The 19026-nt window shown below is 42.8% G+C and overlaps 1 gene segment (V, D, J or C); it reads right to left on the bottom strand.

The window, feature by feature from the left end:
* Window positions 1-19026, bottom strand: part of LOC125080658 (T cell receptor beta constant 1-like) — a 116975-nt gene that overhangs the window by 95306 nt on the left and 2643 nt on the right. The window contains 1 exon segment of the C gene segment in view: window positions 3693-3706. Within this exon segment, the coding sequence occupies window positions 3693-3706 (14 nt within the window).

The following is a 19026-nucleotide window of genomic DNA, read 5'->3' as shown; positions in this document are numbered from 1 at the left end:
ATCACTGTTTGTCCACCTGGTGAAATATCATGCATTATTTGAGTTTCATCTCATGCTTTTGCCTTCTCTTTGAAGCCTCTCCTGATGCCACCAGACAGAACCAGCCATGTTATTTCCTATGGCCCATTAACATCTCTCATCAAAGCACACATTAATAGGAAACCCGATCACCATATTTGTCTTCTACACATTTTTCTTCCTCCTTGGCTTTTATTATTCTGAAGAAAGGGACCATTTTTTGTTCATTTTGGTTTTCCAGTATTTGGTAAGAAGAGCTAGGATGTAAAATTAGTATTTTCCTTTGTCTGTTCTCTTTCCTCCTCCACCCCCCTCCTCCTCCACCCTCCTCCTCCTACACCCCCTCCTCTTCCTTCACTCCCTCCCTCCCCCTCCTCCATCCCTTCTTCCTCCTCCTCCTTCTTCCTCTCTCTCTGTCTCTCCCTCTCTCTTATGTAGATAGTTATAGATATAGATGTAATTCTTAAAACCAGCGTAGTGGATCGCCAAGGTGTTGTGTCATTCCACAAAGCACGTTGATGTCAGCCGCTGCTTCAGGGGTCTGGTTGAGGTGGAGGAAAGCAGGCAGATTGGGACCCTGAACACAGCAAAACCCTGCCACCTCATGGGGAAGCAGGGCTCAAGACACATTTCTGCATGGAGGGGATGTGGCTATGCTTCACTGTGTCTCTACTACTGGCACAGAGATATAGAGCTGTGTGGTTCTTTCATGTCGACATCACAGCGAGAGAGAAGATTGTCTTCTTCCCCCGAGAGGCAATGTAGCCTTCAGGTATGTCTCCTCTCTGAACATCATCTTTTAGCAGCGAGTAGTAGATCAGTCTCAGCCCTTGCCCTGGGTCCTGTCGGTATCAGTACATACAGTCATGATTAAAATCCTGTTCACATTTCAGAGTCACCTCTCGTCCTTCTTCTCTGAACAAGTATTTTGGAGTCTGAGTGATTCCACCATCTGTTGTGCCTATAGAAGAAAGAGAGGGTCTAGAAAAACAGCCTGGGAAGGTGCTGACTGCTTATGTCATGGGGGCAAGGCTTAGATCTGGAGCTTTGCACCCTTTGGACAGGAATTTGCTCCCCAACTCCAGGACTCACCTGCTCTGAGGAGACAAAGAGCCACACAGCAAATCACCTGATTACCCATAATGGTACGGGGGCTCCTTGCAGCTCTAAGCACTTTCTGGAAGACAAATAAGAAAAGAAACTTAGCTCTGGGGATCCCCTGGCTTAATAGGCAGAACTTGTCCAAAAGATGGAATGGATAGTTGGAAAGGATCCCAGCAGTATCCCAGACGGGCTCCGTAACTTTGGGGATGAGGAGACGGACAGGAGAGCTGAAGCACTTGGACACTCTTGGGCCTCCCTTTCCAAATTGCCTCCCCTGGGCTGAGTGGGTGGGCAGTTTCAGGCCAGAGTGTCTCTCTGATTGGCCACTGCTTCGACCTTCTCAGTTACTGTATGGTTCCATTACTCTGGGACCGCCTATAGACAGGGGTCATACAAGAACCTAGAATCCATCTTTAATCCCATCGCTGGGGTACATAGCTCCCCACTCTCATTCATCCTGCGTGCATGCCAAGCTCTGACTTTCACTGAACCCCTTCTCCCCAACTGGTTTGGCTTCTCTCTGTCATTTTCATTCACTTTCACATCCCCATGACTTTCTTCAACTCCCTTACTAATTTTCCATTTGAGTTTATTCTAACTTGGGTATCTTTTCAGTTATTCTCCATTTCTTAGATAATTTTGTCTTTTTCTTTCATTTCTTCACAGAGTTTAATCAACTTTTCCCTTCATTTGTCTCTTAACTTATAGTTACAGATGGGTTTTCCTATCGCTATCTGCTTGCTTGAGTGTATTTAATTCCCTTTGGAGTATGGATTTACATTTTCTTCTGACTCATGATCATTTTGGTGGGAGGGAGTCTGTGAAAGGCATGTCTGTGGGATTTGCTCTATTCTATGGATTTTACTTTCCTCTTGTTCATTTTTATGATGTTGGGGTGTTTCACACACTGCCAGCTTAATGGCATCCTTTCCCCCTGTTCTGGCAAGGCCCGGGTTGGGTTGGTTGGTTTGGTACCATGGGTTGGTTGGTGTTCATGGTGGGGGTAGGGAAAGTCCCCTCAGTTGGTGACTCTTTTTTGTTTTGCAGGAAAACTCCAAGTTCTCTTAGAAACTTTTTCTTCTTTTTTCCCGTCATTACCATATTGCCAAAGAAACTTTTTCTTTTCTTTTGGCTTTTTTTCCCTCCCTCAGAAGCTGTACTTTTTGGAAGACTACACTTTACGTTATGTGCCTGGTGCTTCACCTGGGGTGTGCTCTCAAAGCTTCCTGCAGTCCTGCTCAGGGGCGTCTCCCCACTTCCCCGCTGGCTCCCAGCCATTATCGTCCTCCATCCTACCAGGGAAGGGAGGAACCAGAGTATGTGGAATAATTTCAGAAAATTGAAAGGCAGAAACAGGAAACACAGTGCAATGACATGGTTTATACTCCATCCTGGTGAGGGGCAACACTTTTCTGAGCCAATGTAAGGAAAATAAAAGAACAAAAGATGAGAAGAAGTAGAGAAGGGAGTGGGAAAAATTAATATTTCAGAAAGCCAGGACACATCATGAAGGTTATAGGTCATATATATATATATATATATATATATATATATATATATATAGGTTTCCAATGTTTGTTGAGTGATGAGAATTTAAAAAAAAATGCACTGAGAAACAAAAAGTTAAAGCAATATGTTTCTTTTTTTTCCTTAAAGATTTTATTTATTTATTTTTTTTTTTTTTTGAGAGAGAGAGAGATCACAAGTAGGCAGAGAGGCAGGCAGAGAGAGGAGGAAGCAGGCTCCCTGTTGAGCAGAGAGCCCAGTGTGGGGCTTGATCCCAGGACCCTGAGATCATGATCTGAGCAGAAGGCAGAGGCTTAAACCACTGAGCCACCTGGGCACACAATACGTTTCTTTTCTTTCTTTCTAAGTAGACTCCACACACAGAGTGGAGTGGTATGCGGGGCTTGAACTCATGACCCTGAGATCAAGCCCTGAGCTGAGATCAAGAGTTGGATGCTTAACTGATTGAGCCCCCCAGGTGCCTCCAGGTGATATGTTTCTAATTAAATATATTTTGGGATCACATCTTTCTCCTAAATTCCAGATAAATCTATCCAACTCATTTCTACCACCTCCAGGGATCCTATAGCAGGGCTCTTCATCCTGGCATCCATACTTGCCTGCAGAAGCATGGGGTAAGGGACAAAGCCAGGATTATTCCAGAAAGAATAAGAGGCAGTGCAGCTTGGTATAAAAAACACAAGTATTTGAGCCAGGCAAACCTGGGTTTGTATTCTCTTTCTCTCTCTCTCTGAGTTTGAGAAAGGAAAGTGAACTCCTGGAACCGTATTTGCTTTTGCTCATGTCAAAAATGAAGAAAATATTTCCTTTGCTTGATCATCGTAAATGATTAAATGACATTCTACATTGAAAGTAGTAATAGAAAATGAAACAAGATGGAATCGGGAGGGAGAAAAACCATCAGAGACTCTTAATGTCACAAAACAAACTGAGGAGGGTCCAGGGGGAGAGGGGTAGGGAGAGGGTGGTGGGGTTGTGGACATTGGGGAGGGTATGTGCTATGGTGCGTGCTGTGAAGTGTGTAAACCTGGTAATTCACAGACCTGTACCCCTGTGGTTAATAATACATTATATGTTTATAAAAAAAAATTAAAAAATAAAAATAGAATAAAATAGTTTAAAAAAAAGAAAGTAGTAATAGAGAACTTGAAATAAGTGAAACAAAGAGAATTCTCCTCAATAAATATTTAACCTGATGAATGATGTCCTGTTTTAAAACACTTTACTTTTTTCTGGTGACAGTCTGAGCTCCTGAGTGTGGGCTGGGATGTTCCATGAAACTCTACAGCCCTCCCTTATTTCCATGCTCACCCTGCAAATGCTTTCTAGCTAATTTGTTCGCTAGTCAAACATGCCCCCTCCCGTCCCCCAGCCCATGCTGTTTCTGAGGTGGAGCCTGGAGGGCGTTTGTGCATTGGGAGGATGGGACTCTGTGTTGATGTGGATAAGGAGCTGGCACAGAAGTACACTGCAGAGTCTCCCAACTCTGCTGGCTGGATCTTGAAGATGCTCTGTCCGTCTTTGGAAAAATCAGTAGAAAAGCTTTCTTTTGACATTCCTGAGTCATCTATGGTATTTTTATTCTGGAGGTAAACCATGAATTTCAGGCTTTCCCCCTGAGGCTGCTGATACCAGTAAAAATAATCATGTCCTTTCTCAGGGCGGCATTTCAGTGTTGCTTCTTGTCCCGTCCTTATCACCAAGTGTCTCGGGTTCTGGGTGACGCCAGCATTCACGGGACCTCAGAGGAGAAGAGATTATGTGAGACAGAGTCATAATGGCAGAGGGAAGGAGTGCCTTACGATACAGCAACCGAGGTGAGCTCAAATATCTTTTCATGTAAAAATCCATGTAAATTCATGTTCATGTAAAAATTTACATGAATTTTGCTTTCACTCCATGATGCAATTATTCATTCTCATTTAAGTGTCAATGCCTTTCAGAAAATCACTGGGCAACCTGAAGGTCCAAGTCCTGAGACTGTCAGCTCTAGGACACAGACAAAGCCCAGTGATAATGATCTGTTAGCCCAGAACTCACCTGCTCCCAGGAGCCAGAGGACCACCCAGCAGAGGATTCTGGTGCCCATGGCAAGGAGGGCATGAAGAGGACCCAGAGGCAGGGCCCAGGAGGGGTGCTCATGGCAGTAGCTCAGGGAGCTAGACCTCAAAGCCGTCTCCTCTGAGGCGGGTCTTCCTATGAGGTCACATTTCCAGGGGTGCTGTTGTCTCTAGGCCTCATCTCATACATCCGTCGAATATGCACATCTGTTTTTCTTTCCTGTAAACATATTCTGGTCCCATATATATTACCACAGGGACAGTGCTGTGCAGCCCTGCGAAGCAACAAATAACCTTCATGATGTGTCCTGGCTTTTTGAAATATTAATTTTTCCCACTCCCTTCTCTACTTCTTCTCATCTTTTGTTCTTTTATTTTCCTTACATTGGCTCAGATTATCTTCCCATTTTCTGTTGCTGAATAGAGGCAGTGACCAGGTGTGATGTCTAGGTACATACAATGAGAAATAGGGAAATGGAAACCAGGGTTGCTAGTGAAAAAATTAGAGACAGGGAATGATTTGATTCTGTTTCCTTCTTCCTTCCTCCTCCTCAGCTAAGCAATGGAGTCAAGCATCTTGAGGGAAACTTATTTTATGGCTTATAACTCACTTTTTTTTACCTTTTGTTATTCTACCTGAATTTTTGATCTAATTAATTCAAAGAAAAATAATAATTATTATTCTTTGAATAATAATTTTTAAAAAGCCATTAGAAAAACTGCAAACTCTTCTTCTCATCTTGCACCCTCAATGTTTATTTATCTGTCTGCACTACTTTATTTTTTCGTTTCTTTTAGAGATTGAGAGAGAGAGTGAGACAGCTCATGCATGCCTACACAAGTGACTGGGGAAGGGGCAGAGGGAGAGGAAGGAGGAGAGAGAGAATCCCAAGCAGGTTCCATGCTCGACGCAGAGCCTGATGCAGGGCCTCATCCATGACCCTGAAGTCATGACCTGAGTTGATATCAAGAGTCGGATGCTTAACCAACTGAGTCACCCTGGTGCCCCTGCACTGTTCTCTTTAATCATGGATGGGATACCTGTATTGGAGGGCTCTTCCTTCCTTCCATTCTCTGTCTTTCTTTCCTAACCTGTAGTGTTGAGTAAAAATTTTGTGAAAGCCTCCTTTGCTCTAGGCATAGTGAAAGGACGATACAAGGGGGAGTAAGACACAGTCTCACCATATTAGAATTTACAGAGTCCCTGGGAGATGTAATCTGAATACCAAGATACTCCAGCCTTTGATTAATAAAAAAGATCACGTTAATTTTTAGTGTCCAAATAACAGTGGCTCATGGCCTCTCTCTCTCTCTCTTAAAAGATTTTATTTATTTATTTGACAGAGAGAGAGAGAAAGAGAGAGATCACAAGGAGGCAGAGAGGCAGGCAGAGAGAGGGAGAAACAGGCTCCCCATGAGCAGAGAGCCCGATGCGGGATTCCATCCCAGCACCCTGAGATCATGACCTGAACCAAAGGCAGAGGCTTAAGCCACTGAGCCACTCAGGTGCTCCTGGCCTTCTCTTATCAATAGCAGGATCCCAAAGTCTGTCTGAAAGGGTCTTTATTATTTTGGCAAGTGTTTAGCAGGCTCCCAGAATGTACACTTAAAGCTGCCATCACCACTTAGAATCATCTTTCTCTTGGAGATACTCCAGCTGTTCACCAATGCTGCTGATGAAGGTGCCTATCACTGAGCCCCCACACCCAGCCCACAGGGACTCTGCCTGGATGCTGTTAGACACACGAATCCTCAGGCTGCTAGGGCTGTGCTGGAGTTTGCACAGGTGGGGGGAATGAGAGGTCTCCTCCTCATCGCTGAGGTATCCTTGTTACTTTACCCAAAGCAAACTCTATTTACGTGTAGAATCTCACCAAGGAGTTTGTGAATGGTTCCATCAGCTCAGGTTACCAGTCTTCCCTCTCTCTGGCCTCAAGCCCAGTAGAAGGGGTTAGGCAAGGAGCTGGGGCCTTACTGTTCCTCTTACCTCTTCTGCTTATTACTTCATGTTCCAGGCCAAACCTTTTCCCTCGTCTTAGCTGCTGACCAGCTATCCTGATGACTGTCAACGGGGGCAAGCAACGAATTGTGTGCTCGAACGGCAGGAGTTAAGATGCAGATGTCCTGAAGACTGACGGTGAGGATCTGGTCCACGCTGCTAGTGCCGACACTCTAAGCTGGCAACTCAAAAGGCAGTGGGACGATTCCTATAATGTACATAACTGCCCTTGCTACCTGGAACTTACCTGGTCCAACTTCCATTTTCAGACCTTCAAATGTGGCTCTTCTCACAAAACTATAGGTATCTTCCCTCCACTTTGAGCACACAAAGGCTAAAGAGTCATCCCAGTGCTGAAGCCTTAGAACAAAGCCCCACCATTCCCCTCATCCTTTCTAATTTAAAGCCCCTGTCACATGTCCCCATCCTTCAACTGAGGAAACACTTCTCAGCAGGGTAAAAATTGTCTAAGCTACAAACAGATCAATACTAAAAATTAATTTGGGAAATACTGAGTAAATTTAGGAGATAAGCAGAATAGAAAATATTTTGTTTCACTTGTCTGTCTCCCACCAAGTAAGTTATTCACTTAGACACTTCATCACACACTTTTGGATTTCATTTCCACTATTTATTAGCATTATAAACTTCAAAGTAGGCTAAGTCACTAGATCTTAATGGTTTTCATACCACAGAAAGAAATAATGGTTACGTGATAGAAGTGTTAAGTAATACAACAGTGGTGATCATGTTGTGATATACAGATGTATCAAATCAAAATAATTCACATCTTAAGCTTAAGTGTTGCATGTCAATTACATCCCAATATAAAAACAGATTTATTGAGGTATAACTGACATAGGAACAAACTGCACACATTTAAAAAGTTTTGATGTATGTATGCAAACACGGAGGCATTACCACAGTCGAGATAGTGAATGTATCCATCACCCCAAAAAGTTTCTTTCTGTCCAGTTGTAAGACTTCCCTCCCAGCACTTCCCACACCTATCCCATCCCTACCGATCTGCTTTCTGTCAATAAAGAGTTGCTTGCATTTTGTAGATCCTCATATAAATGGAACAGAATAGTATGCCTTTGCTTGTGTCTTATTTCCAACACTGTATTTTGAGACTCCTCTATATTATTACATACATCATCATCATTAACTACGCAGGCCACTTAAAGAGTGCATTTACTGAGAAGTTTATAAAATGTTTTATATTTTTAGAAGATTGTCAAGTTCATCAATAAAGTTGATACATTATACAAATTATACTACCCATTTCCTTATTCACAATGGTATCATATGAAAATAGGCTCTATTTTTCTGAAATTCAAGCTACAGTATTTGAATCTTTTTAAATTTCCAGATCTTTTTTGAAGTTAAGATAATAATTCACGTACCATAAAATTCACCATTTCAAAGTGTACAATTCAGTGGGTTTTAGTATTTATAAACCTCTGTGAATAACAATACTATATAGTTATAGAACATTGTAATCATCCCAAAAGAAACTCAGTACCAATTAGAAGTCACTCTGCATCCACTCCTCTCTGCAGCCTTTGGCAACCATTACTCTACTTTTTGTCCCTGAGGTTTGCCTATTCTGGATTTTTATATAAATGGAATCACATACTATGTGCCCTTTTGTGCCTGGCTTCTTTCACTTAGCATGTTTTCTTAAGGTTCATCTATGTTACAGCATGTATCAGAACTTCTTTTCCTTTTATGACTGAATAATATTCCATTGTATGAATATACCAGACCTTGTTAATTCACCAATCAGTTGAGGAACATTTGAATTCTTTCCCTTTCTTGGAGATTATGAATAATACCCGAATAAGGGACTTGTATCCAAAATATACAGAGAATTTTCAAGGTTTTCTATATATATTCTAAATGCAAGTCCCTTGAGAGGTTATATGATTTGCAAATATTTATCTTATTTTTTTTAAAGATTTTATTTATTTATCTGACAGAGAGAAATCACAAGTAGGCAGAGAGGCAGGCAGAGAGAGAGGAGGAAGCAGGCTCCCTGCTGAGCAGAGAGCCCGACGCGGGGCTCGATCCCAGGACCCTGAGATCATGACCTGAGCCGAAGGCAGCAGCTTAACCCACTGAGCCACCCAGGCGCCCCTATTTATCTTATTTTGAGGGATATCTTTGCCTCTCTTGAGAGTGTCCTTTGAAGTTCAAATATTTTTTAAGTTTGAAGAAGTCCAATTGATCTTGGTTGTCTGTTTTGGTGGCATATTTAAGAAATCATTGTCTATTCCATGGTCTTAAAGATCTACACCTATGTTTTCTTCTAAGAATATTGTATTTTTAGCTCTTATATTTAGGTCTTTGATCAATGTTGAGTTAATTTTTGTATATGGTATGAGGAAGGCCTGCAAATTCATTCTTCCACACATGAATATCCAGTTTTCTCAGCACCATTGGTAAAAAAGTCTATTCTTTCTCAATTTAATGGTCTGGCTCTCTTATCAAAAATCAATTCCCAAAAAAAGTATGGGTTTATTTGAAAACTCTTAATTCTGTTCCATTGAGCTATTTGTGTATTCTCTTCCAATACAACAAACACAGTCTTGATTTCTATACTTTCATAGTAAGTTTTGAGATGGGAAAATATGACTTGTCTAACATTTTTCTTCTTTTTAAAAAGAAGACTTGTCCGTTTCTAGGGAGGAGAGATAGCTGGAATCTTGAAATTTGACAGAGATCTAATTGATTCTGTAGATCAATTTGGGGAGTTTGCCATCTCAGAAGTATTAAATCTTTCAATCTATGATCATGGGATATCTTTCCATTTATTTATGTCTTTAATTTCTTTCAAGCAATGTTTTGCACTTTCCATGTACAACTTTTTCATTTCTTTTGTTCAATTTATGCCTAGATATTTAATTATTTTGATGCATTGTCTCCCTGAGAAACTCTAATTGGCAATTATCTGCCCCGTAGTAGTAAAAGTGGAAATATGGATTAGTTTTTACTTCTCTAGAAGAGTATTCTTGTTATATATAACAAGATCCAGGTAAGTGGAGGCAGTATTAAAACAAAATTGTTAGTGAAAATAAAATAGATTAGACTGCTTTTTAGATCCAGTAGTGCCCTCTGCTGGGGAGGAGTGAGGGGAGGAAAAGCAGGTGTGTGCCTCTCCTTGGACATCTTAGCGGGTGTATGCATGTGTTTGCACAAGCACATGTGTGTGAGCCTTGGAGTGTGGGGTGGCAGTGGGAAAGGCTATTGGCCATGGAAAGAAGAGAAAGGGAGTTTCTTTTAGTAATAAGAATATCCAAGTGGGTGTCTCAAGTGTTCTTCAACTTCAAAATGACCTTTTATTAAAGGTTCTTTTTTGTTTTTATTCCTAGATTTGTTGACCATCTTGTTATTCTTGAAACCTAAGGGTATCTTCATGCCTTTCATCTCCCTCACCTCTCACAACAAGTAAGTGTTAAAATTTTGTCCATTCTGTATCTCAAGAGCCCATTCAATTTTTCAGTTAGGTCCCATTCTTGGGCAATCCTCAAGTGTTCAAGCAAGAGTCTTGCTGAGGTGGTTAGTCAGAATTTCCTACCCTCAGTATATGAGTACCCTTGATATAGGATCAAATTTTTGTCTCCAGAGACTGTCCCCCAGGTGATGTCTGAGCATCCTGGTGTGCCTTCAGCGAGAGTCCTTCTAGCTCAGTATACCCAGAAACCTCCCTTACCCTGCTGTCTCCTCTGGGTAACTTCCATCCACTTCCCCTCCCCCTCCCTGCTTCTTGGCTATAAACTCTCATTTTTCCTGTTTGGAGCTGGAGTTGAGCCCGCTCTCTCTCCCTAAGGCAGCACTCCACTGCTGTGTTTCTTTCAAGTGAAGTCTGCCTTATCATTTTAACAAATGTCTGAATAAAATTTCCTTTAACCAAATTCAGTACAATATTAATAAGCGATTTACTTTTAACAGAGAGATGCTATAGTTTGTGTCATAATCACAATGGCTTTCTTAGCTTACTGTCTGAACTGGGAACCTTTAATATGCGAAAGAGTGTGCTATTAATAATTTTCCCAGGATAACGGCTCTGAACCAGGGCTGCCAAGGTAAACCAGAGCATCTGACCGCTCTACATGGTTGACTCTCTGACGCACTCCTTTACTGACATCTGATAACAGTGGGGAAGATGGCGGCAAATAGATACCATTTTCTTTGCCATGACCGAATTTCCAGTCTGCGTCAATGCTGAGGCACACAGTATTGTGCCTGATCCAGACTGCCACTTCCAACCGGATCTTTCCTGGTTGTGTGTTATCAAACGTTGCCAGTTTGCTCAATAATTGCCAGATGGTAGCAATATATCTTCCACAGCAGTCCCTAGTGGTCCCATGTGTGGGAAACATGGAGATATATCCTGAGTCATCCTCATGTCAAATCTTGGAGAGCAAGTTGTGCAAGTTTCTAATTTTAAAGAGGAGAATTCTGAGTCATAGAGGGGTGAGGGCTCTTTCCAACATCCTGCAGCTAAAAAAAAAAAAAAAAAAAAGCCAGAGTTTAGATTAGGAAGCAGGTATCCTGACTCCAATTCCACTCTCTGTGGATCCAAGATCTCAAGAGAGAAGAGAACCATAAAATTTGGGAAATCATAGAGTCAAACTGAATACTCCCCTGGATTTGAGACTTGAATTTCCTGAAAGAGTCTCTGAGTGGGGAATACTAATCAGTGTTTCTTCTGCTTCTTCCCCCTCAAGAGGGTTGTGATTGCTGTTCCCTCAAAGTTATTTCCATTAAATCACTGACCTTCAGAGACGATCAGTCTTGTGGACTATAATAATGGATTATAATAAACCTGTAGTGGTCAACATTCTATTGTTCCACAAATAAGGGAGTCATTGGCCTCTGTGGAGGGAAAGAGTCTACAGAGGAGTCATGTTTGAGGGAAAATCAGTAGGATTTCTTAGATTTTTGGTAAGGTAATACCAATATCAGATATCAGGTCTCTGTAGTCAAAACCTTTTTTTGCGGGGGAGGCTTATTTCTAAACTTGGAATCTACTGACTACCTAATTCTGCATTTTTTTTTAGAGTTTCAGAAGCCCAGGTCCCAAAGCATGACCACCCTATAATTTAAGAGCTAATTTATAGTCTTGCCTCTCCTACTTGCAGCTGGAACCACACAATCAACCTACTTCTTTGTTTCTTCTGAGGCAGAAGACTGGGAAGTGGCCTTTTCAAACATCTCCCTAGAGCTCAGGGGAGAGGAGAGGAACCAGTGAGTTTTTGCCCTGGAAGGAACTGGCTCAATCGCACCTTGCCAAGGCCACCATCACAGAGATCACAGCTGAGTCCCCCATCTCCGCCGGATGGGTTTTAGGGTGGAAGACGTTCCATTAGGTCTTTCAGCTGAGAGCCGTTCCTTGGGGATCCCAACTCAGCTGCCGTGTTTTCATTTTGGAAGAAAATCAGAAACTCCATTTCCTACCTCAAGATTCTGTCGGCACCAGTAAGCCAATATGTGATTGGAAATTGGATCACATCTCAGAATCCTCCTCTGTCCCATCTTGGTGATCCTGTGGCTGGGGATCTGGATCTGGCTGACTAGAGAGTCTGTGTGTCCTGTGGGAGAAGAAAGAAGCCATAGAAAATGCACCTAGGAAAGCATCAACACAAATTCCCAAGCACTCCCAAGCTCACTTACCCCCCAGGTGAAAGAGAGTCACCCAGCAAAGGAACCGAGTGTCCAAGGCAAGATCACTAGCAGGATGAAGCTCTCCAGCAATGGTTATTGATGCACAGCAGCAGAGAGGAATGGATGTTTTGGGTTTATTTGGCTCCACAAGGTGGAATCTAGCTGTGAAGCCACAGTCCCTGGGAATACCCACCATCTCAAGGCACCTTCCACAGGAAAGGGGGAGCCTTGGTCCAAATGTGTGACCTCCTGTTTATTTTGTTACGTGGATGACGTAAACAGGTTCCAAACACACTTGAGCACTCTCAGGAAAAGTGAAGTTTTAAGGAAGACACAAGAGAAAGTGGAAAAGATGAAAAGAGTGAGAATAACAGGAGCAAGAAGAAGATGGTAGAGTGTGCTGGAGGGCGTGTTTTACCCATCTCAGAAAGATTGGCAGTAGTTCTCAAACTTCACCATGAGCAAGCCCCACCAGAGGCTTGGTAAAAGTAGATGTGTTCCTATAATCCACTTCCAGAAATTCTGACTCTGAAATTCTGATCCTGTCCTAGAATCTGTTTAATTTGTCCCTTAAGTGATACTGAGGAAGGAAGTTATTTCAGACAACAGTTTCAATGGAGATTTTTAATAGACCAAACTAACAAAAGAGAAGACCACTTAATGTGTAACCATTAGATTACCATTAAATGGTAGATAACCATTAGATAACCATTAAATGTAACCATTAGATAATTAAAATTTAAGGAACAAGAAAAATTTTTCTAGGAATGAGAGTAACTGGTGGATAGATTTAAGTTCTGGAAGCTACATTTGCAAAAGAGAATAGATGGGAAATAAGAAACCTAATTGAAAATGAGGTAAGTGAAGCTAAGGAAAGAGAAGTTTCCAGGCTTTGGGGTAAAGTCAGTACTATGAAATGCTTCAGAGAGGTCAAGTAGGAGGAGAAAGGAACAGCCTTTGGTCCAGCAAGTTTAAAATTTTAAGATTCAGGAGAATAGTTTTGTAAGAATGGAAATATTCCACAAAAAAGCTGAAGACGGCACCCAGAGGAATAAATTCCTCTGAAATGAAAGCGAAAGTATGGGTCACTAACTGTGCATTGTTACTTGGAAAGGAACAGAAATGGACACTCGAGAAGACTCACTTTTGAGTGCTGGAAAAGGAAGCTGAAATAAATAGCCATAACATGAGGTAGACCAGGAAAGTGAGAGCTTATGTTTCAAGAGGTCAGAATGAAATTTTGCCCGAGAAATGAGGTAAATTTGGACTTGTGGGGGTAAGACAACCAGGTTCCACTTATATTGAGATAAGAACAGAAGTGACTAGAGAGAATATATAAACTTGTCTAAGCTGAGTGGTGGGTGGTGTAGAAATGAACAGGTTTTTTTTTTAAGTATTTTTTTAAAGATTTATTTATTCATCCCATAGAGAGAGAGAGAGACAAGGGGGAGGGACAGAGGAAGAGGGAATCCTAAGCAGACTCCCCGCTGAGTGTGGTGCCCAATGTGGGGCTCAATCCCACAACCCTGAGATCATGACCTGAGCCAAAATCAAGAATCAGATGTTCAACTGACTGAGCCATCCAGGCGTCCTGAAACGAACAGTTTTATAAACAGGATGGATCATTAAATCTTAACAGAGGTAGTTTGAATTCTGTGTCTGTTCTATGTAATTGCAGTGACTTCCCCAGGTAGAGTTAATGCAGGAGTACCTCTTTCCCTTCTGTTGATGTCGAATGCCTTGTCCGTCATTATAATTTGGATCACATACCAGAGGATTTTTCAATTGTCTGCACATCAGTTTTCAATTGTCTGCACATCAGTTTTCAATTGTCTGCACATCAGGTATTTTTCCACTGAGGGCACATTAATCTGTCTGTTTCCTTAGCTCCATAGAAACTAATTACTGACTTAGTAGGGTGTGAAGTTATCACACTGAAAATTAACATGCTTTTTGTATTATCTGGATTTAACTCCTTGAAAAGAAATTAACCAGAGTCTTCACTTGATCTGACATTATTCTAAAAACTAGGGATCGTGATCCCCTTTCTAATTCCTTCTTTTTTCCCTATGTTCTCTGTATCTGGTACTCCTCCCCTGTAATGGATACCTACTAGGTATACTGGTACTAGGTGCACTGGCCCCTATCTAGAAGATTCCTGTCTTCAAAATCAGTGATCCGTAAGGTCAAAGTGACAGGCCTCCAGCTGCTGTGTTGTTTGAAATAATCCAAACCCCTTGGCTAAAGCTGAATTTTCCAAGAACATGCTCTTGAGTAAAACAGGATCAAATTGTTCTCTGTTTTCTGGATTTGTGACCTTACATGAGAGAAAGTCAAGTTGGTCCTTTGCAACATGGCGGGGGGGGACAGACATTGGAATCTGTGACTTCCATTTGCTAGGAGACCTAAAAACTGGGAAAGACAATTTATAATAATGGGGAGAACAATGGGACCAACAAGGTGGAAAAAGAAGTAAGAGCCATCAAATCAGTCCTGTCATGGTTCCAGGACTTTATTCTACTTCGCTCCTGAGAAATTCCTGTGTTCTTGTTTTGGGGGTTCTATGGGACATACATATAACCTTGCAATAAATTCCCATTTGGCTTAAGCTAGCTCTATTTAGTTTCTATTATTTCCTTCCAATCTAGTATGACAGCTGCTTCCTGAGCCAGACCCACAAAGTTTGTGTATTAAGATTAGCTAATACTTCACTCTGTGGATTCACTGCTGGCACAGAAATACACGGCTAAATCTTGCAGCTCTGTAGGCTCGATCTCTAGGCTACAGGATGCGTTTTGGGGACACGCAGCTGAAAATCTCTTCTCGGGCATTCCTGTTTTATCAAAGATGGCATCTTTCTGGAAAGAAATCAAGAACTTGAACTCTTTTGCTGGGATCTGCTGATACCAGTAAACAAAGCTGTGTCCTTTTATTGGGACACAATGCATTTTTGCTTTCTGTCCTTTTCCTTTGACCAGGTGTCCTGGAGTCTGGGTGACTTTTGCATGGAGGGCACCTGGGAAGAAAGCAGACGGAAGTTGGAGGCTTAGTCCCTGATGGAGTCTGGTGACAGGAAGGAAAGGCTTAGAGCTGGGGGCTGACAAGTTCAGAACAGGGGCTTACCTGCATTCAAGAGCCAAAGGACCAAGGAGCAAATGAATACTAGGCACATGATGGTGTTAGGGAAAGAAAAGAGGCAGGAAGCTTTCTCTGAAGCTTTTCACACCCCTTCTCCCCCAGAACCAGCTACTCTGTGACGTGGTCACTTCACAGAAACCAACAGTCTTTGCTGTGTTTGTTGCTCTATACAAGTAAAAAAACAGAACAAACAAGTAGAATATAGGAAACAATCATATGCAGTCATTAGTGTCTGTGATTATTCTAAAGCAAGAAAAAAATGGGTCCGTGTCCAGTCACGGTGAGGGTGAGACACAGAGCAGGACACATTTTACTAGTCGAGGAGACAGAGGTTATGAGTTTGAGGGAACACAGCGGCGGGAATCAGTGAGGAAGACTACCGGAGAGGTAGAATCTGAACATAAGTTCAGAGGCACCATAGTGAATTTTTGTCTGAGGAGGAATCAGTGTCCATATAGGATGAAACTGAAAAGATTCACCAGCCTCCCCAGAGTAGCCATGCTTTCTCAGTGGGACAACATCACACCAGAGCAAGAGGTGATAAATGACAGCTCAGGGCTGGCCCCTGTTTGTGTACAGTTTTACTGGGGTGAGAGGCACTTCTGGAAAGGCCACACAAGGAGATTAGGGTACCGTTTTCCCAGAGATAGAAACCAAACTGCTGGACACTTAGGAGCCACCACTGAAAGTCTTTGAAGGTTATTCCCAAAATATACAGCAAATGAGGAACCACTTATTTAAGAAAATCTAATTCTCAGTCACAGCAGTGAGACTTTGGGGCATTTGAGCCGTGTCTCCCTGCCTCCTGCACTCCTCCTACCCCCAAGCTCAGTGTGGTGGAAGCTCTAGTCTTTGTGGGTGTGGCTGAGGACACAGGGTTCCCTCAGTTTCTCCCAGCACAGACTACCAGCTGGTTTCAACCTCACCGGCTCCGTGATGTAGAAACTCTACTCCTAGCAAGTGCAGCCCAGGGGTCTGAGCTCCCTTTCTCCACCCAGTGCTCACACATAGGGTGGACCCCCCATTCCAGAAACAGCAGGCCAAGACTGCAGTCCCTGATCTTTCTCATTCTGCTTTGCTCATAGCATGGAGGTTCCACACTGGGAGCCATAAGCCAAAAAGCCTAGGGCTTACCTCCCCACCCAGGGACCCTCAGAGAACAGGGGTCTCATTGCAAGAGAAGTGGGCCAGTGTCCCCACCCCCATATCTGGAGCCATGGTGCAGAGGTTCTGCCCGTGGGGAGAGGCAGGCCCCAGGGACAGGGAGCCGCATAGCTCTGCTTTGACCTAAGGACATGCCACTCTTGCTGAGATTCGCTTGGAATTGTACTGCAGCCCACGACCTACTTTTCTTCCTACATAGCCTCCCTCCTCCCTTTTTCTTCCTTTTCTCCCTCTTCCTTCCCTCTCTCCTTACAGATGTCAGATCTGCATCATGGCATGATGGTCTCCCAGCTTCCTTCAGCTTTCTCCCCATTTTCTCAGCTAAATGCCCTGCATGATTGACCCAGGCTTGGCATCTACTTCTTGGAGGGTCTGAAGTAATGGTTCTTTCTTAGGTCGGTTTGGGTCCTCCATAGAGGTCACAGTCTGTAGTAAGTTCTACTGAAGTAACTGTCAGTTCCAGAAAATAATTGGTGTCTATAAATCCATCTGATGGCCCTGGACCTTCATGGAGGTTCTATTCTTACAAGACGTTCTCTTTTGGCTGCTGGGAAATGAAAGCCCTGAGCATAAATGGGAGAGATCAGGAGAGGCTGCAGCTGGGATGAGACATCATCCAGAAGGAAGCCACTCCTTACCACGTAAGTGGAATCGTGCAGCACCTGTCTTCTTGTGACTGGCTTAGGTCACTCAGCAGAATGTCCTCAAGGTCATTCATGTCATCATGTATTGCAGGATTTCCTTCTCTTTCAAGACTAAATAACATGCCATTATATGTATATACTATATGATGGAAAATTTTAAGAGGGTAGATCTCATGCTAAGTGTTCTGGCCACAATAAAATATAAGTAAAATAAAAACAATGCAATACAATACAATACAGATATCACTCACTCTTGCTCCCCAACTCTCTTCAAACTCCCAGAACAGCCAACACTGTGGTTTTGTGTGTGTTTTGTAGCTTTTTCTGTCAGATTCTCTTAAGATTTCATTTTATTTCTTTTTAAGATTTTATTTATTTATTTGTCAGAGAGATAGAGAGAGTACAGGCAGGCAGAGTGGCAGGTAGAGGCAGAGGGAGAAGCAGGCTCCCTGCGGAGCAAGGAGCCTGATGTGGGACTTGATCCCAGAACCCTGAGATCATGACCTGAGCCGAAGGCAGCCGCTTAACCGACTGAGACACCCAGGCATCCCCTCTCCTAAGATTTTAATTTCCTCCTTCCCTAGGTGTGTTCTCACACTTTTAGGGACCATACCTACTAGAGAACGAGACAGTTCTCTACTGCTCTGCTTGGCTACAGCAAATCCACCGCCTTCCACATCCTCCTCCCTCATCTGGGCAGTAAGAATCAATCTGGTCACAAGGAGCCCAGAGCATCTGCATCTCCAGCCCTGGGCCTCATGCTTTATCTGGGTCTGGAATGAACTGAATCTTTGCTCTTCACTTCTTTCCCCGCTTTCTTCAAGAGGATGTCAAGTGTTCACATCACCTAAAGAATGTCTAATCTGCCCCCTGGTTGAATTCTTTTGCCATTTAGCTCAAGATACGTCAATTTCCTAAATCTTGTCATGGAATCACAAATGAGGGAAGGGGCCCTGAGACATTAGCCCCAACATCTCCTTTGACAGAAGATTCTGAAACATAGGCAGAAGCATAGAGACACAGCCTTCACTGTTTGTAAGGAAAGAGGTGTGGACATACAGTGAGCGAAAGAGAGGAAAACAGATGGCTGTAGTGATGGTGGGTGGCTCAGATGACAGCGTTTAGCTTCTCTGAATTTTACTTAGTTACCAAATCAGATCTTGGGTAGTACTTCTTGGCCTCTTGATTAAAGAGTTGGAAGCATATGATGCTGTTGATGACCATACGAGGCGATGTGGCGAGCCACTGCCTAGTAGGAATATCTGTGTGTTCTTCAGAATTAAGATGAGGACACAGTTCCAACTTCTGAAGAAAGCATCCTACAGCTCTGCTTTTTGTTTTCTGAAATGATGATATATGTATTTATTCAATCAGCCATCGTAAGTATTTCAGTCTCGAGACGTCTGGGTGGCTCAGTGGGTTAAAGCCTCTGCCTTCAGCTCAGATCATAATCCCAGGGTCCTAGGATTGAGCCCCACATTGGGGGGGGGGGTCTCTGCTCAGCAGGGAGCCTGCTTCTTCCTCTCTCTCTCTCTCTCTCTCTGCCTGCCTCTCTGCCTACTTGTGATCTCTGCCTGTCAAAAAAAGTAAGTATTTCAGTCTCTTAAAGGCCATAAGACACATACTGGCTTTCAGAAAGCTGTTCTAATACATTCCAGAAACCCCTTTTATTTCAAACAAGCTGCGGTACTTGATATTTTTT

This window comes from Lutra lutra, chromosome 11 (genome assembly GCF_902655055.1).
Source record: "Lutra lutra chromosome 11, mLutLut1.2, whole genome shotgun sequence".
Lineage (NCBI taxonomy): Eukaryota > Metazoa > Chordata > Mammalia > Carnivora > Mustelidae > Lutra > Lutra lutra.
This window is presented reverse-complemented; position numbering and strand designations above follow the sequence as displayed.